At 38.8% G+C, this 15,823-nt stretch overlaps 1 protein-coding gene and 1 non-coding gene across 2 annotated transcripts; both read left to right on the forward strand.

Annotated features, from left to right (window-relative positions):
- Positions 1–1,142: 1,142 nt before the first annotated feature.
- Positions 1,143–15,508, forward strand: p2ry6 (pyrimidinergic receptor P2Y6). Its single transcript, XM_023398550.2, has 4 exons — positions 1,143–1,236; positions 1,371–1,458; positions 10,491–10,927; positions 11,842–15,508. Exons 2-4 carry the CDS (start codon positions 1,456–1,458, stop codon positions 12,512–12,514), a joined length of 1,113 nt encoding a protein of 370 aa, XP_023254318.1. The 5' UTR covers positions 1,143–1,236; positions 1,371–1,455; the 3' UTR covers positions 12,515–15,508.
- Positions 6,346–6,418, forward strand: trnaa-agc (transfer RNA alanine (anticodon AGC)). The gene has a single exon. It is a non-coding gene; the product is annotated as a tRNA-Ala (tRNA).
- Positions 15,509–15,823: the final 315 nt, after the last annotated feature.

Below are 15,823 nucleotides of genomic sequence, written 5' to 3' on the forward strand. Positions count from 1 at the left end.
AGTTTGTTTTTAACCAGTTTAACTCATAGGTTGGTTCAATTTCAACTGGTAACAGCATGAAGCACAAATGTTTAGTTTAATATTCCTTCCATTCTGATTCAGAATGAAATTGTTGACTGGAACTATGTTTGAGGGATGGAAGGGTTACTGAACAAGTCTACTGGGCACAAGCATTGGTCAAAAGGGTTATCATGCCCCTGGGCTAGAGCTTCTATCCGAACGACTGACATTTCTTGTTGGGAAGTCAATCAAACAACTATAAAGAGACAAAATGACCACTAAGAGACACCAAACGGTTACAAGAAAGATGCAACAGGACCATGAAGATTAAAAATAAACACTAAGAGACACAAAATGACCACAAAAAGATACAAAACTACAACAAAAATACACAAACTGACTACTTAGCGACTCAAGGCAACTACAAAGAGATGGAAAACAACCACAAACAGACTCAAAACAACCTCAAACAGATTCAAAACTACCACAAATGTATTGCAAAGACATGCAAAACAACCACAAAGAGATGCAAACGACCACAATAAACATAAAATGAACACGAGAGATGCAAAATTACCAAAAAGAGATGATAAGCAACCATAAAGAGATGCATAACTACAAGAAAGAGACACCACATGGCTACACAAACAGATGCAAAACAACCACAAAGATATGCTTTACTACGTCAAAGAGAAACAACAACTAAGTCTTAGACTACAAAGAGAAACAAAACACCCACATAAGACATGTTTGCATCGTTCATCCATCCATCTTTCCGCCACTGTAGCAACAACAGTCACTTCTCATTCAGCCTGAGGGTCTTGCTCCTGTGTAGGGGGGCGGTGGGGGCCCTTTAGCATGCTTGCCCACAGCAGCCCATTGTCTCATAATCTGTCCATGGTTTGATGTACTTCTAAAGTAGCTACACCTGCCAGCCAGCCGTTCATACAAACAAGTGTTACTCGTGATAATGGTGTAATTATTTAAAACGTTGACAGCTCTGGTTAAAATAGCGACATAAAAGCGCTCAGACATTACTTCGACTGTATTTTGAATCGTTCCCTTTGCCCTTGTCATGCCGTGGAAGACTCATTGCGCGTGCGTGGTTCCCACTACCGCGCGCGGTTGTCCGGTGGAGCAGCAGCAGCAGCAACAGGAACAGAGAAGAGTGTGTGAGTGTGTGTGTGTGTGTGTCTAGGAAGAGTGTGTGCAGCCACCGGAGCCGCTTCACAGCAGGTACGTCCGGGACAGTTGCAACCACACTTGTACTCAGTGTTGGTGACCTAAAACTGCATCGAGTGTGATTTCTTGACACTTGTTTTAACTCAGCGGGGTTTCCCTCCTCGCCGAACTGGTCTTTGTTTTTGCAGAGGAGAAGAAAGGAGCACGAGTCTTTTCGCCATGGCTAAGTCGCCAACTTTTTGATGTTGCAACTGAAATTTATTGCAGTCATTCATGGTAAGTTTTATTTCTTTCTTTCCTTATTTTTTAATTGCCTCTTCTTTTCACCAAGCCCTAAAGGAATGTGAAGCTAAGGCATTTGAATCAAACTTAATAACAACACAATATTCCCACTGGGCATAGCGTGGCTGTGTTCATTACCAATCTTGTCATACCAGCTATACATGGCATTTTAGCGCCAGTGGTATCATTTTGATATCCCTGTCACAGCTTTATAGTTTGTTTGTTTTTCCCAAGACATCTGAATCTTTTATTACGAAAATGTAGAAAAATTTAGACACTGAACGAGTAATCAGATACAAAACACAGCAGGAAGCTTCAGGTATTAAGAGTACAAACCAAGCCTGGCAAATGTCTTTCTGTCATGGTGGAGGAAAATTTGCGTCATGTGTACAGTTGAAAACAAGTTATTGTACTTTTTCCTGTTTTGGTAAAATTCGTTGCATCCAGTTTCGAAAGACACTTCACCTTAAATTTGGGAGTGTAAACAACCAGAGCCAATTCGACTTCAGGCAAGACGCCAACCTGACGCAAATGAATTGTAGTCTGACTATTACGTACTGAGGTTTTGTGGTGCATGTGTGAATTCTTGTGACAGCATCTGTGCTTGCAGAGCCTTGCATGTTGTTTGTGTCCTTCGTTCCCATTTGTGAATACTGTTATGAATCTTGCACCCTTGATGAATGCCCCCCCCCCCCATACAACATCTTCAATATGGTCGTAGTTGTATGACAACTAGCAGTGTATCCACAGAACAGCCATCTGTCTCTATATCTGTATCAACCATCTGAGAATAGCCAGTACAATGTTTCTCAAGAGTAGATTAAGTTTATACTTAAGTGAGAACAAATATTGACAGGAAGAAGCATCTTCAATGGACGCCATCAAAGCAGGTAGAGCAGGTGACAAAAAGATAAGAGTTAGGAGAAAGTGCAGGATGTATAAAATAGGCTATTATATATATGTATGTATGTATACTATTTACATGTATGTAGGGCTGCAACTAAGGATTCTTTTTTCATTATTGATTTATCTGCTGATTGTTTTCGTAATTAATCAATTAATTTTTGAGTTTGAATAGTGAAAAATAGGGTTAGGCTGTCACAGTTTCCTGACATGAAAGTGACCTCTTCAGATTTCTTCATTTGTTCCAACAGCAGTCTAAAACCTCAAAAGTTTCAGTTTACTGCCACAGAAGACAAAGAAAAATAACAAATTTCCACAACTGAGAAATTGGAAATCTGTCATTTTGGTATTATTGCCTGAAAAATTACTCAAATTATTGATTCACAAATGATTCTCTTCAACAACTTATCAAATAATACCGTATTAGGCAGCTCATTCCTGTCCTCACACGAGTGGAAAAATACAGAAGTGAGATTTTCGCAAGATGCTCCTATTACACAAATTTTGTTTCCTTTGTCATTTTTATTGCACCAAAGGGACAGTAGCTAAGTCCAGTAAAAACAAGTTGTCACATCACAGACCTAATAACCCAAAGTCATTTAGATGAGCTGTCATGTGTAAAGACCTGGCACACTGGCCATGGGACTTTTGACAGTTACTATGTTTTCAGAGGAGATTCCTTTCTGCCTGGCAGAGGTCAGGCTTCTGTAGGTTTTTTTGTCCGTCTGACGGGAACAGACTAATGTAACTCTGGTTTAGAGACTCGCAGACAGAGACAGAGAAGTGATAGCAGGGTAGAGAGAGAGAGAGAGAAACAGAAACAAGGTCAAAGTTGTTTACAGGACAAAGTTAAGTGCATGGCATTATCTTACAGTGGCAGCTCACTGGCAGCCATCCCAAACATACCAGCCACGTGTCCTCTTAAAATTGGTAATTTAAGGTGAATGCCCTAAGATTAAACTGCCTTCTCCATTCTGAGTAGGATTTAGAGGGACAGCAGCAATAGTTTGTCTTAACTGGGAACCATAGTGACTAGAGCTGATGTTAAAAAAACTACAAGATTGCCAGAGATGCTCTGAGGAATCATTGAGTGAAGACAGTAAAGCCATTACATTTGATTTTGCCCTGTCTTTATGCTTTACTGACTGCTTACACTGGAGATGCATTCACATCCCCTCCGCACCACAAACCCATGACAACAGCCACCACAGGGCACATGCTAAGTGCTACTTGCTCCACTGTTGAGCTTTTGATGAGTTCTTTTTGCCTGACGAAAGGTGCGTTTCAAGCTGTTATGCTCATGTTTGCAAAAACATGTTTTGATTTTAATAACATTAGAGGGAACCAGTAACAATTACCTTTCAAGAGGAGAAACAAGTGCCTAGACAGCAGCAAAGGTTGAAAATATTTGTGCGTCCCTGGGATATTTACGCATTATCAACAGGCTTTTATTATTCTAATGATACCCAGGTGTGGGACAGAAATGAGAAAGAAACTAATGTCCAGTAAATATGTCTGTGTGGTTGTTCTTGCATCTGTGGTGATGCTGTGTATACGAACCAAATTAGCATTTACAAAAAAATGATCATTCTAGAAGGAACCTTGTGGTGTATCCGCATTTAGGTTTCAGTGACCGATGCTCCACTGTCCTGTCTCTGTATATTACCTCTTTCATCTACATTCACTTCCCCTGTGTTTGGCAACCACCCGACAAGGGCCTGAACATGCTGAAAGAAGTCTTCAGTCATAATCCATCCACAGCGACGTGCATCAACACGTATTTTTATACAAGTGTGGGCAAATTATTACAAACAGAAAATTGCGTGTGCCTTGTGTGTGATTATATCACTGTTGAAGGCATTCCTGTCCATCTGGACTTTTTTAGTGGACTAGGAGTAACTGGTTTTTTAACATTTTGGTTTGGTTCTACCAGAAGAGAATGTTTTATGGTAGTGTAGTGATGCCCATATTTGTTAAGCTTTTACACATGCTCTGTGGAAATCATGAGAATGAGTACAAGCAGACATTTTTTAGCTCAAATATTTATGTTGCTTGCTGCTCTCCAAGTTGTTTATCAGTAATGCTGACTGGTTGCAGTTGGGTGTCATGCAACAAGCAATTGTTTTTCTTCTCTTCATGAGCATATGTCAAGCAGTGTGCTTGTGTTGAACACCAGCCTTCCTCATCACCCTTGTATCTATTTATGGTGCAGCTGATTGGTTTAAAATGTCTCCTGTGTAATGGCCACAGTGCCTGTCCTCAGGATTGATAGACTCGTATTAGCCGGCACCATTCTAGCTAAGATAATTAGTAAAGTGTTTGTTTTTTTTTTTTCTTTATTAAGACAAAGAGCTTTCACATCTGTAGGATGCAATTGTGTGTGTTCTGCCACTGCAGCTGCATCTGTCTTTGCTGGGAAAATGAGATAATGTCTATTGTTTGTCAAATTAAAGAGGATGTTTATGCTTGTGATGTGTATATGTGCATTTTTTGTACATGTAAGTGCATGTCTGTGTATTTGTGTGTATAGCAGACAAATGTATATGTATGTCTGCAAACATGTGATTGTATTGTGCAGTGTGAAACTGATTTTAGTTTCATTCTTGGGCATTTTGTATGCCATTTTTCAAATGAATTATAATTAATTATAGGCAAAGCACAAGTGTGAATATATGGTAGCGTGTGTGTGTGTGTGTGTGTGTCAGTGAATGAGCGTGTGTGTGTGGGCCAGAGAGTGAGGAGGAACAGGCATGAATCATTGATTAGCGTGGCCGGGGACAATAGAGATCAGAGATGAGAAAATAATTGGAGTGAAATTGTTCCCTGCTGTCTGTCCTCAACACAACATCTCTCTGTTTATTTACATTTCCAGCTCTGTGTATGTTACAGATCAGAAACAGTATATGTCTTTATGTGCCCTGATCTGCCATTTACCTGCTCTTTTTAGATCAGATTACCTGCAGGGGAAGAACTCTGTTGCCAGGCTGCCACAGCTGATTTTTCTTTCTGTTGTATCTGTAAATTGATTATTTTTGGTTTTGAACCATTGGCTCATCAAAACAAATAATTTAAAGGTGTCGCCTTCAGGTCTTGAAAATTGTGATAACTTAACATTAAATCATAAAAGTTATCGACAGACAACAATTTTTTACCACTTGGGGCAGCAAAACATGCTGTAAACACAACATTAACATATTATTAAAGCCTGACCAATATTGGATTTTTGGGGCCGATGCTGATACCAATATTAGGGAGTTAAAAAATTCCAATACTGATATATTTGCGATAAGCCAATATCGGCCGAGGCTCTACATATTATCTCCTTTTAATGGCAAAAAAAACTATTTTTTATTTACACTGCACAGATACAGAGTAACATAAGCATTCACTTGGAGTTGGGTTTCTGTCCATCTGATGAATGTAGGTCCAATATTCTCTCTTTTTAACTCTGTTTTGGTCTCCAGCAACTCTTGGGGGAAATATCTGGCTCTTCAGTGGGCTCATTTGGAGCTGGGAAGGTAGTGTAAAGTGAATTAATACATGGTGTACATGATGCAGATGGTGAGCCAAAACAGTAAAGTTGTGGGTTCAAAAGTCCTGATGGTCACATGCCGAGTAATCATTAAAACTTAATGTGTGGTGTGTGATTTATAACCCTGCTGGGGTTATGTTTAGTTGTTAATCTTCTATATTTGACCTGAGCTGCAGTCACATTCAATCATGTTTTGTAAATAATCTTGCATCACCTTCAGCTGTGCCTTCTGGCAAGCCTGAGGGCAGAAAGTATGCAGCAGCGTCTCTCTTGTCAGCATGTGTGTGCGTGTGAGAGAGAGTGAGAGAAAGAGGGAGAGAGAGAGATGACAGTGCAGAGGGAGTCAGTAGACCATGTCAGTAGCTGGTAACATTATTCCTGTAGCAGGACTGTGGGTGTGTACTCATGCTGTCATTAAGTGTTTTTTTTATGGCTGGGGTCAGACAGGGGAATTAGCTCAAATGGTAGAGCGCTCGCTTAGCATGCGAGAGGTAGCGGGATCGATGCCCGCATTCTCCAAAAGGCTTTTTGACCGTGGACACAGGCAGTACAGTACTTTTAAGGAAAAGAGGATTTCTACAGACCATCAGATGTACCATGAAAACGGCACAAGATTGTTGTCTTTGAGCACATTACTGAATAAATGGCTCTCTTTCTTTCCTGACAGTGTAGATAGCCTGTCATCTCTGCTCATCCTAATATTTACACTGGCACTATGAAATATATTACAGCTCTCTTCTTTCTCACACAGATGGTAAGAAGTGATTAATTCTAGATTACAACAACAAATGACCGAGTTTGTTTTACACAAACTTGGTTATTGTGTAGTGAAAAAACATTGGGTTTAGTAGCAATGTTATATAAATGTCATTCTTACTTGTTTGATTTATTTTTTGACTGACAAATATGCATCACCTTAAGTTAATTAGTTCATTTTAAGAGTGTGTAATCGAAATGGATCGAAATATATAGATCTTAAATATTAGGCTAAATATTTTTTTAATGTATAACAACTTTCAAATAGTACAGTGGAACCATTGTTTGTTTTCCCACAGAGGAAAGGAGAAGATGTATGGACATGTTTCAGAACATCTGCCAAAATTTTACAACTATGTGGGCAGAAAAAGCTGCACTGAGTCATAGATCAGAAGTTTAACTGACTTCTTCACACCCATAATGAAACATTCGATTCAGTTGCTGGAAAGGGCAGTGAGCAATGTTTTAATTAATGTTTGCCATCAGTGTCAGTCTTGGTGTCATTAAGTATCAGTACACACATGTTTGATTTTTATGTTCAGAGAACCTTGTCTAAAAATAACTATTAACTACGCTTACAAACTGATGCGTCGTTCATTTGCATATATTATTTATGTTTAATTAATGTGTCATTTTGGAAACACCCCAGGTAGGAGGCGTCTCAGTAAACACAGAATAAATTCATGTTGTATGCTCTTTACACCTCAGCTTTGCTGACAACAAATATCTGGAGTCAATTTTGGTGAATCTTATGAAAAGTTTCGATTTCCAAAAGAAGCATTTTCTTGGAGTTTTTTTCTGTGGGTTTGTGGTGTGGTGTGGGTCTGTCTGTATTTTCTTGATGTGCCTTATTGTGTCTATCTATTACACCGTTATTAAACTAAGATCAATACTGATTAGGAATGGATGTAGCCTGGAGAGAAGCTGTGAGCAAACACTTAAACCAGAAGCCATCAGAGGCTCCCACACAGAGACACATACACATAGAGTGAAGATATAATTACATAGAGCCCTGTGATTAGTGTTTGCTCTCCAGAGTGTTTGAAAATTGGAAACTTGACCAACACACACACACAAACAGATTACAGGAGCCCTCTTTGTCATGCTTTACTCTGTGTACTGTTCATGCTGATTGGACACTGTAATAGCAGAAAAATATACTCACTCATCATGAAAGCCACACGAAAATAACACATCTCTGTTCCTGAATGTGAAATGGTTGTGTGAGATGTTTTTCATCTAGTAAATATTTTAATTTCAATCCATTAGGTGTTAACCATAAAAGATACTCAACTACAGCATGGCTGCTCATTTATAGCAGTGAGTTTTCAAATTACTAATGTTTTCATAATGTTTTTTAAGCTGATAGGGTATGTTTGAGTTTAACAGTAACATGTTCATGTTTTTGATGATGCCAAACCTCCCTAAGCTTTCTGACAATTGTAGAAAGCCATCTTAAACATGCAGTAAATTAAAATAGACTAGGTGATGGTGCAAATCTCTGTATAATACAGAATCAAATAGACCAGAAAGAGGTTTTATATATATCTTTTGCCCTTCTCCCTAAATGATTTCAAAATAAAATTTCTTCATATGTGATAATCTCCACCACAGTCCTAATGAGGTGTTGATATTCAATATGCAAATCAGATCTGTGCCTGTTTCAGTTGGCAGATCTCAGCTGTTCTTCCTGCTTTGCATTGTAAACTGATGATTTGCTTGTAAGGCATGTAGGATCCAGGATGTGTGTATTTTCTTTTTTTTTGTTCTCTGTAATGTAGGAAACATTGTAGTGTAGACCTAGTTTAGGTCTTTAGTTCTTAAGTAAATTATACGTTTTGTTTCATGTCACTGCTCGCTCTTTGCTCTTTTCACTGCACAAGCATGATGACATTACGAATACCAAAAAGCACAAATTGACTCGACTTCACAAACAGGAGGCACGAGGCTCAGCTGTAGTATGAACATATGGAAACTACCTGTAGGGACTGGAGTTTTATTATTAACGTCTCACCAAAAAAAAGTGGTGTTCATCACACCACATGACAGGAAGTAGGGATCGGTGAGTCTTGCTAAAGGCAGGCCTAAACATATAGCTGCCTATAAGGGGCTTCGTTTACTGTCATAAAAAATAATAATTTTTGACAGACACTGCAATTTATAGAGTTAATCAGACATCACTCTCTGAAATGAAAAAAAAAACTTAATTATTTGAATGAGTGTCATGACATCATTGAGCTTTAAGATTACCCAGGAAGTTGGTTTCATGCCCTTTCGTAAGTCAAGACAGTGAATAAATCAAAACTCAGAAATATAAAGTTAAGTGAGTCATCAGCAAATAAAGCCGACTGCAGTGCACTTTTCCGGAACCTTTGTTATTCATCTGTGCCTGCCTTTTGGTTTTATGGTCTGCTGGCAATCTGCTCCTTCCACCCCCTCTTCTCCCTCCATTACTCTACAGGAATTATGAAATCATGTGTCACTGTTGCTGGCAGCAACCTGAATGACACACACTCTTACAGGCACACAGTTTTTTTTTAAAACACAGCACATGTACACACTCATATACATATACACTTACACACACACACACACACACACACACACACACACACACACACAGGCTTTTTGGCTGATGGAGTGTTAGTTGTGAAATGCCATGAGTCACACTCTGACAAGGCTATGGGGGAAGTGGCTTAAGCCAATCACTCACTTGCCCACATGCTACTATGAAGGAAATGGATATTATTGATGTTGGTGGTGGGAGCAGCAATTAAGATTGTTGATTAATCTCTATGTGTAAAAGCCTGTTCCAGACAGTGTGAGTTGTGAGTGGGAGACCAGACAGTCTGCAGTGGTTTTCATTTCAAAACTCGCATCTGTCCAGTTTCCATTCGTTAGAAAATTATGAAACGATTCGATTATCATGATGTAATTGGTTGGCTCTTATTTTATTGCCATTATGTGTTTTGGTGCAGTTTTTCTAGCAGCTACTAAATAAATACTAAATACACTGTGGAGCCATATCTGGAGAGTAATTAATTGCTATTACGTAGAATCATGAGGTACTGGTACAATACTGAAGTATTTTTGTTTTTTGGAACTTAATTTTTCTTTTCCGCAACATCTCAGAGATGCTAACTATTGCACTTTGGTGCTCCATTTTATTTGTTTCCATCATGACAGGGTTTTACCTGCGTAACGGTGAAACTAACAGGTATATGAGGTCTTTTGTTCCATTAGCTAATGGCTCTTTAAACAAAATGCTTATTGACTTATTATATCAACTGCTTTCCCTTGATTTAAGGATTCATCTTGCTGCTCTTTCTAGATTGTTCTTGAGGGCCATTGCATTTTGGCTAAACTGGGATATTCCTACTCCAAAGCATTTGGGCTTTACTGGTATCAAATAGTAGTTGACTAAACAGTTAGCCTAGGGGATAAAAAATGTGTACTTAGTTCAGTTGATCCTAGACTAAATCCAGTGTTTGCAGGGCTCAAGGCGACTGCTTCACTGTGATTTTTGAAATATTGATGTTATGAATAAAAGAAAATGCTTATCTCTTGTGCCCTCTTGTGGAGAGGTTTTGGTTGGGTTTCTATCTTTGTCAGCACTTGAACATCCACGAAATCCCTTATTTAATTTGTAATGGGAATATCTTCTAACACTTTAAATGCATTCACACACCCACCTGGAAAATAGCTCAAAATGACCACAAACAATTTCATTCAATTGTGCATATTCACATCACCACTCTTGTTTTTGTTTCAGTTAAAATATTGATTTTATTGTCATTGTAACAATGCCCTCGTCTCTCTCCCTGTCTCCCTCCAGAATGTGAAGATGCCACTTTCTGACCCCACAGATACCCTCATCTCTAGAGCCTTCCCCTTGGACTTCTTTTCCACAAGTGTACACCCTACAGAGCCCTACACAGCGGACAGCTTTATCGCCAGTGCCAGTAACATCAGCAACACCAGCGGGATAGGCATCCTTCGCTGCACCTATAAGGAAGACTTTAAACGTATTTTACTCCCTGCTGTGTACACTTTTGTCTTCCTGCTCGGCCTTCCTCTCAATGCTGTTGTCATACTGAAGATATGGAGGACGAGGCCCAATCTGTCCAAAAACAACATCTATATGCTCAACTTGGCTATAGCCGACTTTCTGTATGTGATGTCACTGCCCTTGCTCATCTACAACTATGCCAGTCATGACTACTGGCCCTTTGGGGAGTTTGCCTGTAAGCTGGTCCGGTTTCAGTTCTACAGGTGAGCTACTTGACTGAATATTGCCTAACTATCTGTGTATGCAGCTCTGTGTTTGAAGTGTTCAATCTTTTCACACGGTTGTACACACGCAATGTGCCTTATGTAACTGTGTGAAGAGAGAAGTTGAAACCCTGCCTACTTTCACGCATCAACTCACCAAGCCTTTGCCTTACACACAGCTCCTGCATTTAAGGAGCCGGCTCCTCAGATTGGTTTGTTTGGAAAGTCACAAAAATTGACAAAAAAAAAGCTCCCCCTGATTCAGCTGTGGGAAAGTTGTGGGGGAGGGGGTTTCAGATGCTAAAAGATGATCTGACAAGCACTTTGTTTGAAGCATACTGAGGTTCTGAGCAGTGCAATGTCAGCCTTGTTAGAGCTCCATAAATAGTGGGATGAAAGACGTCTGAGGCTGAACAAAATTAGTTGTTGGTATTTAATTCAAATTTTTTCACTTCTTCCCTCATCCGTTATTTTCAAATATATATTGCATTCATGCATGGTGATACTTCAGTGAAAGAAGCTGGTCAGTCCCTATGTTTAGCATTTGTAAGCGGTAAATAAAAGTAAATGTAGTTGTAAGCTGATACAAATGTTTATTAATGTATTTGTCAAACTAAGATGAAGATAAAATATGTCTTTTATTGGAGAAGTTATGATTGCTGACAAATACTGTACAGACACTTAAAATGGCAAACAACCATGTTATAATGCATTTAAACCATTTGTTAAATGTTTATAGACTGCTATATATATCTATATACTATATGGCTTAAAAAGGCAAAAGTGTCAGGTGTGTTTGACATAAGGTGACACCACCATATACAAATAATAGACACAGTACAATGCTGTATAAAAGAATCCAGCTTATTAAGATTTAACTTAACAGATTTTTCTTGTCTCTTTTCCTCTTTTAGTAATCTGCATGGCAGCATCCTCTTCCTCACCTGCATCAGTGTGCAGCGCTATGTTGGCATTTGCCATCCTTTTGCGATGTGGCACAAGCAGGGTGGTCGCAAGATGACGTGGTGTATCTGTGTAGGGGTTTGGCTGGTGGTCGCCGTCCTATGTGCACCAACGATTCACTTCGCTGCGACAGGAATCCAGCGCAACCGCACAGTGTGCTATGATTTAAGTCCACCAAAGCTTTCAGTAGACTACTATCCTTATGGCATGACTCTGACCTGCATTGGCTTCTTGTTGCCTTTTATGGGTGTGATGGTGTGCTACTGCCGGATGGCCCAGATCCTCTGCCGCCCAGTGTCCTACCAGGGTGTCTCCATGGCGACTGGGGAGACACGGGACAAGGCCGTGAGGATGATCATTGTGGTGGCGGCAGTGTTCTGCATAAGCTTCCTGCCATTTCACCTCACCAAGACCATGTACCTGGTGATACGCACTCTGCCCAGTGCGCCCTGCGAGACGAGGAACTTGTTTTCAATCATCTATAAGAGCACCAGGCCGTTTGCCAGCATGAACAGCTTCCTGGACCCTATTCTGTTTTACTTCACTCAGCCACAATACCGAAAGAGCACCAGAAGGTTTGTACTTAGAGTCACCACTCTCAGGGACAAGGGCACCAGTGTGTGAGCAAACAGGAAATCATATTTTGCAACAGTGTTTCTAAAAGTCTTGTTGGTACACCAGTGACGGAGCCCGCTGCAAAGTGGAACATGTATTGGTTGCTGAATTCTTCAAACACTGTTCCTCATTTTATTGTACATGTATTGAAAGCTGTTCTTCAAGCTTTTAACTGTTACTCACTGTAACAAAGAACTGTACCTTCCTAAGAGGATCTAACAGATTTAGAGGGACTGGCATATCAAGAAGCCTTCTGAAATACAGCATGAAGGTTGTGATCTTGTAATGTGGAAGGTAAACGGACTGAAAAAAGTATGAGGTGAAAAATCATATCCTCCTCCTACTTACATTATCTTGAATTGGCCTTAGCCAGCACAGACTATGGGTGTATTTTAATTGGGTGATTTCATGCATTTTGGACACTTGTTGATTCTGTAATGTCTTTATTTAATAATTTTCTTGGCTGAGGAATACATGCGCTGATTATATTGTCAGCAATTCAAAGCATTCACATTGTGCATTATCTGTGAGATGTTTGCTTTTAGCATCTGCTGCACTGGGTAGTAAAGAAGAAGCTTTTATCTTTTTTTTGTAAATTAGATTTTTTTTTTGTTTGTTTGTTTCACACTGTGAATTGTACGGTAAAAAAATAAATCCTCTAACATAGTAACTCCAGCAGGTCCCCACAGATTATGCAGGACTTTGCATGGAAGAGGATTTTTAGTTGATATGGAGATATACATGGTGAAAGAGAGAAGGACAGAAAAACTGATTCAACTTTTTGGGATAAAATTATTACTAGTAAGCAATGTAAAATGCTGAAAGTGACTGTAAATGTTTATGGCTGCATGTTGGAACTGCATGAAGTACTTGTGTGTGGAAATGAACTGGTACTGGGGAGAAACACCGCAAAAACAGAATTGCAAAAACATAGCAGTTGAAGTAGTGAGAATAAGATTGAAATTAATAATGTACATGCATTTTTATTCAAATTAGAATTATACTTTCACATGAAGGTCTCCACTGTTTTTCCCTTCAAATGACATGTTTCAACAAGATTCAAGCTGTAAAGCCTGTTGTTGCATGTTTTTCACCACTGGATGGTGTTTGTGCCCCACTACTGGAACAGCACTGCACTGAAATGTTGGCTCTGTCCTTTCTAAAAGGAGGAGTTCTTTATTTACATATTATCCAGTAAAGATTAAATCCAATTTACAACTGTTAGGGGTAAACAGATGCCAACAAAACTGTTCAGTAAATATCCAGCTCATAGCACATGAAATATGCCATTAATGTATGTTTTTTCCCACATATTCTCTGAGTTCTCATGTAAACAAAGGAATCCAACAGAGGTGTCTATACATTGATACATTTTAAATCCTTATCAAACGCATTAGATGCCCAGAGGGAAGGAAAAATGCAATTTGTGAACCTTAGGGCAGGGTCTAAGTTAAGGGAGAATCCTGCTGTTTTCCCACTTCCTGCGAGTGTGTGAATCATTCTCATGAAATTAGGATTTCCAGACCAAGAAATCTGTCGATGGATGTACAGGTTAGAGAGATAATAGAATAATGAAAAGATAGTAGGGAACGGAGATGTTTCTGAAAAAACACTCTTAAAGGGGGTACCATAGAGTGCCTGTGAGTTTTGTTGTACTTAGTTTACTGTTTTGATATCTCTAACTAGATACAGGACAGTCTCAATTTGTAAAGTCTGTACAATGGAGGAAATTGTCATCTTAAACTTCCTCTACTGTTTCTTATGGAATTATACCATACTGAGTTTATGGTTTGGTAATCTGCAATGTTCATGAAATGAACATAAATGCATGTAAATGCGAAGACTGATTTTGTTTGTTGTTGCATTTGTTGTGGTATTTGTTGTATTTTGTCATGGAGTAGTGTTAATTTATATGCATTCAAATTTTTATGTTTTTCGTTGTACTTATTTGACCAGTTACAAACCGTAATTTATACACACCGTAAAGAAAACAATGGAATTTATTTTTTATTGCTGCCCTTCATGTTCCCTCAATCTGTTTTGTCTAGACTGCAGTAGAGGCTCAGACAAGTACTTTTTCACAACTTAAGTAAAGATTTGTCTTCTCCGTGTAGCGTCCCTAGAAACAGTGAATCTTAGCCCTGTGATGATATTTCGACACTTCAGATCTTATTCCCATAAGGATTAGTAAATCTTTGTATGAATTTGACCTCATTTTGCATTGCACTTATTAGTAATTGTTGTGTTTAGCTTATGAGGTGATTGGGTGGTGTTGGATACTGAATGTGTTAACTGAAGTAATTCAGTGCTGTTGTTCCAAATTAAACTGAAATGACTAAAATAATTTTATTTTCTTAGAATAATCTTACTGTACTACCTAAACAGTTCAAACGTGTAACTGCACTTTGAGTTTTTCACCCATGAGGGAAAAATATTATAATTGTGAATATTGGTTTAATGTGAACATGTAATTTTGAAGCATTTTAGATGCAAAGGACATTTTGACCACAACATGAGGTCATGTGCTCTGTAATGTGTGTATGTCTGTACAGCGTGCATATTCAGTGATGTAGTAAATAGAATATTGTGCTCCTGGCTTCCGCAAAAAGTGGCTGCGCAGTCTTGTTGTTTTTGTGTCTGTTTGGTCAAATATTTGCGATATTTTGTCTGATTTATTTTTTCCACACAACTTTCTGTAACATGTTGAGTGTGTGTGGTCAGTTTAGAGAGATCCAGATGTCTGTGTATTGTGCCAACATATTGTTTCAGTCAGTATTATTAAGAAGAACTCTTATTTTTGTACAATAATGTATCACAAAAATAGAATTTATTTTTGTCATGTAGAGATAATTATGCTGATGAAATAGCAACATTTATGTTTTTTAGATAATTTTTCTTACCGTGCAGTCCCCTTGAGTTGCTTGTGAAAATGTTTTGGTTGTTGTCATAATGTAAAACTAAATGAAAGCAGGCATTAAAAAAGTAATTGTGAGCAATCATGAATGCCTTTTCCTTTTTCTTGTTCTTTTTCACATCACAACATGAATGTAGCTATTAGCTATCATCAGCTTTTTGCTGTGCATATTATCTGTGTAAGAGTTAAGTAATGATGGAGATTGTGTCGCTCGTTCTCGTCTCTACTCACATTTTCCTGGGCTGCAACGTCCTGACACAACTCAAAGGTCAATATATGCAGCTTCACTTGGCAACATGACAGGTAGAAATTTCTTTGTTATTTATTAGACAAAATTCACATTACCCCAAAAACTGAGTGTAAGCTTTCAAATGAATAAAGCTGAACTAAGACTAGCCAACAGC

Source organism: Seriola lalandi, unplaced genomic scaffold, assembly GCF_002814215.2.
Source record: "Seriola lalandi dorsalis isolate HSWRI2012SDOR001 ecotype SW California unplaced genomic scaffold, Sedor1 jcf7180002049655, whole genome shotgun sequence".
NCBI classification, from domain to species: Eukaryota; Metazoa; Chordata; class Actinopteri; order Carangiformes; family Carangidae; genus Seriola; species Seriola lalandi.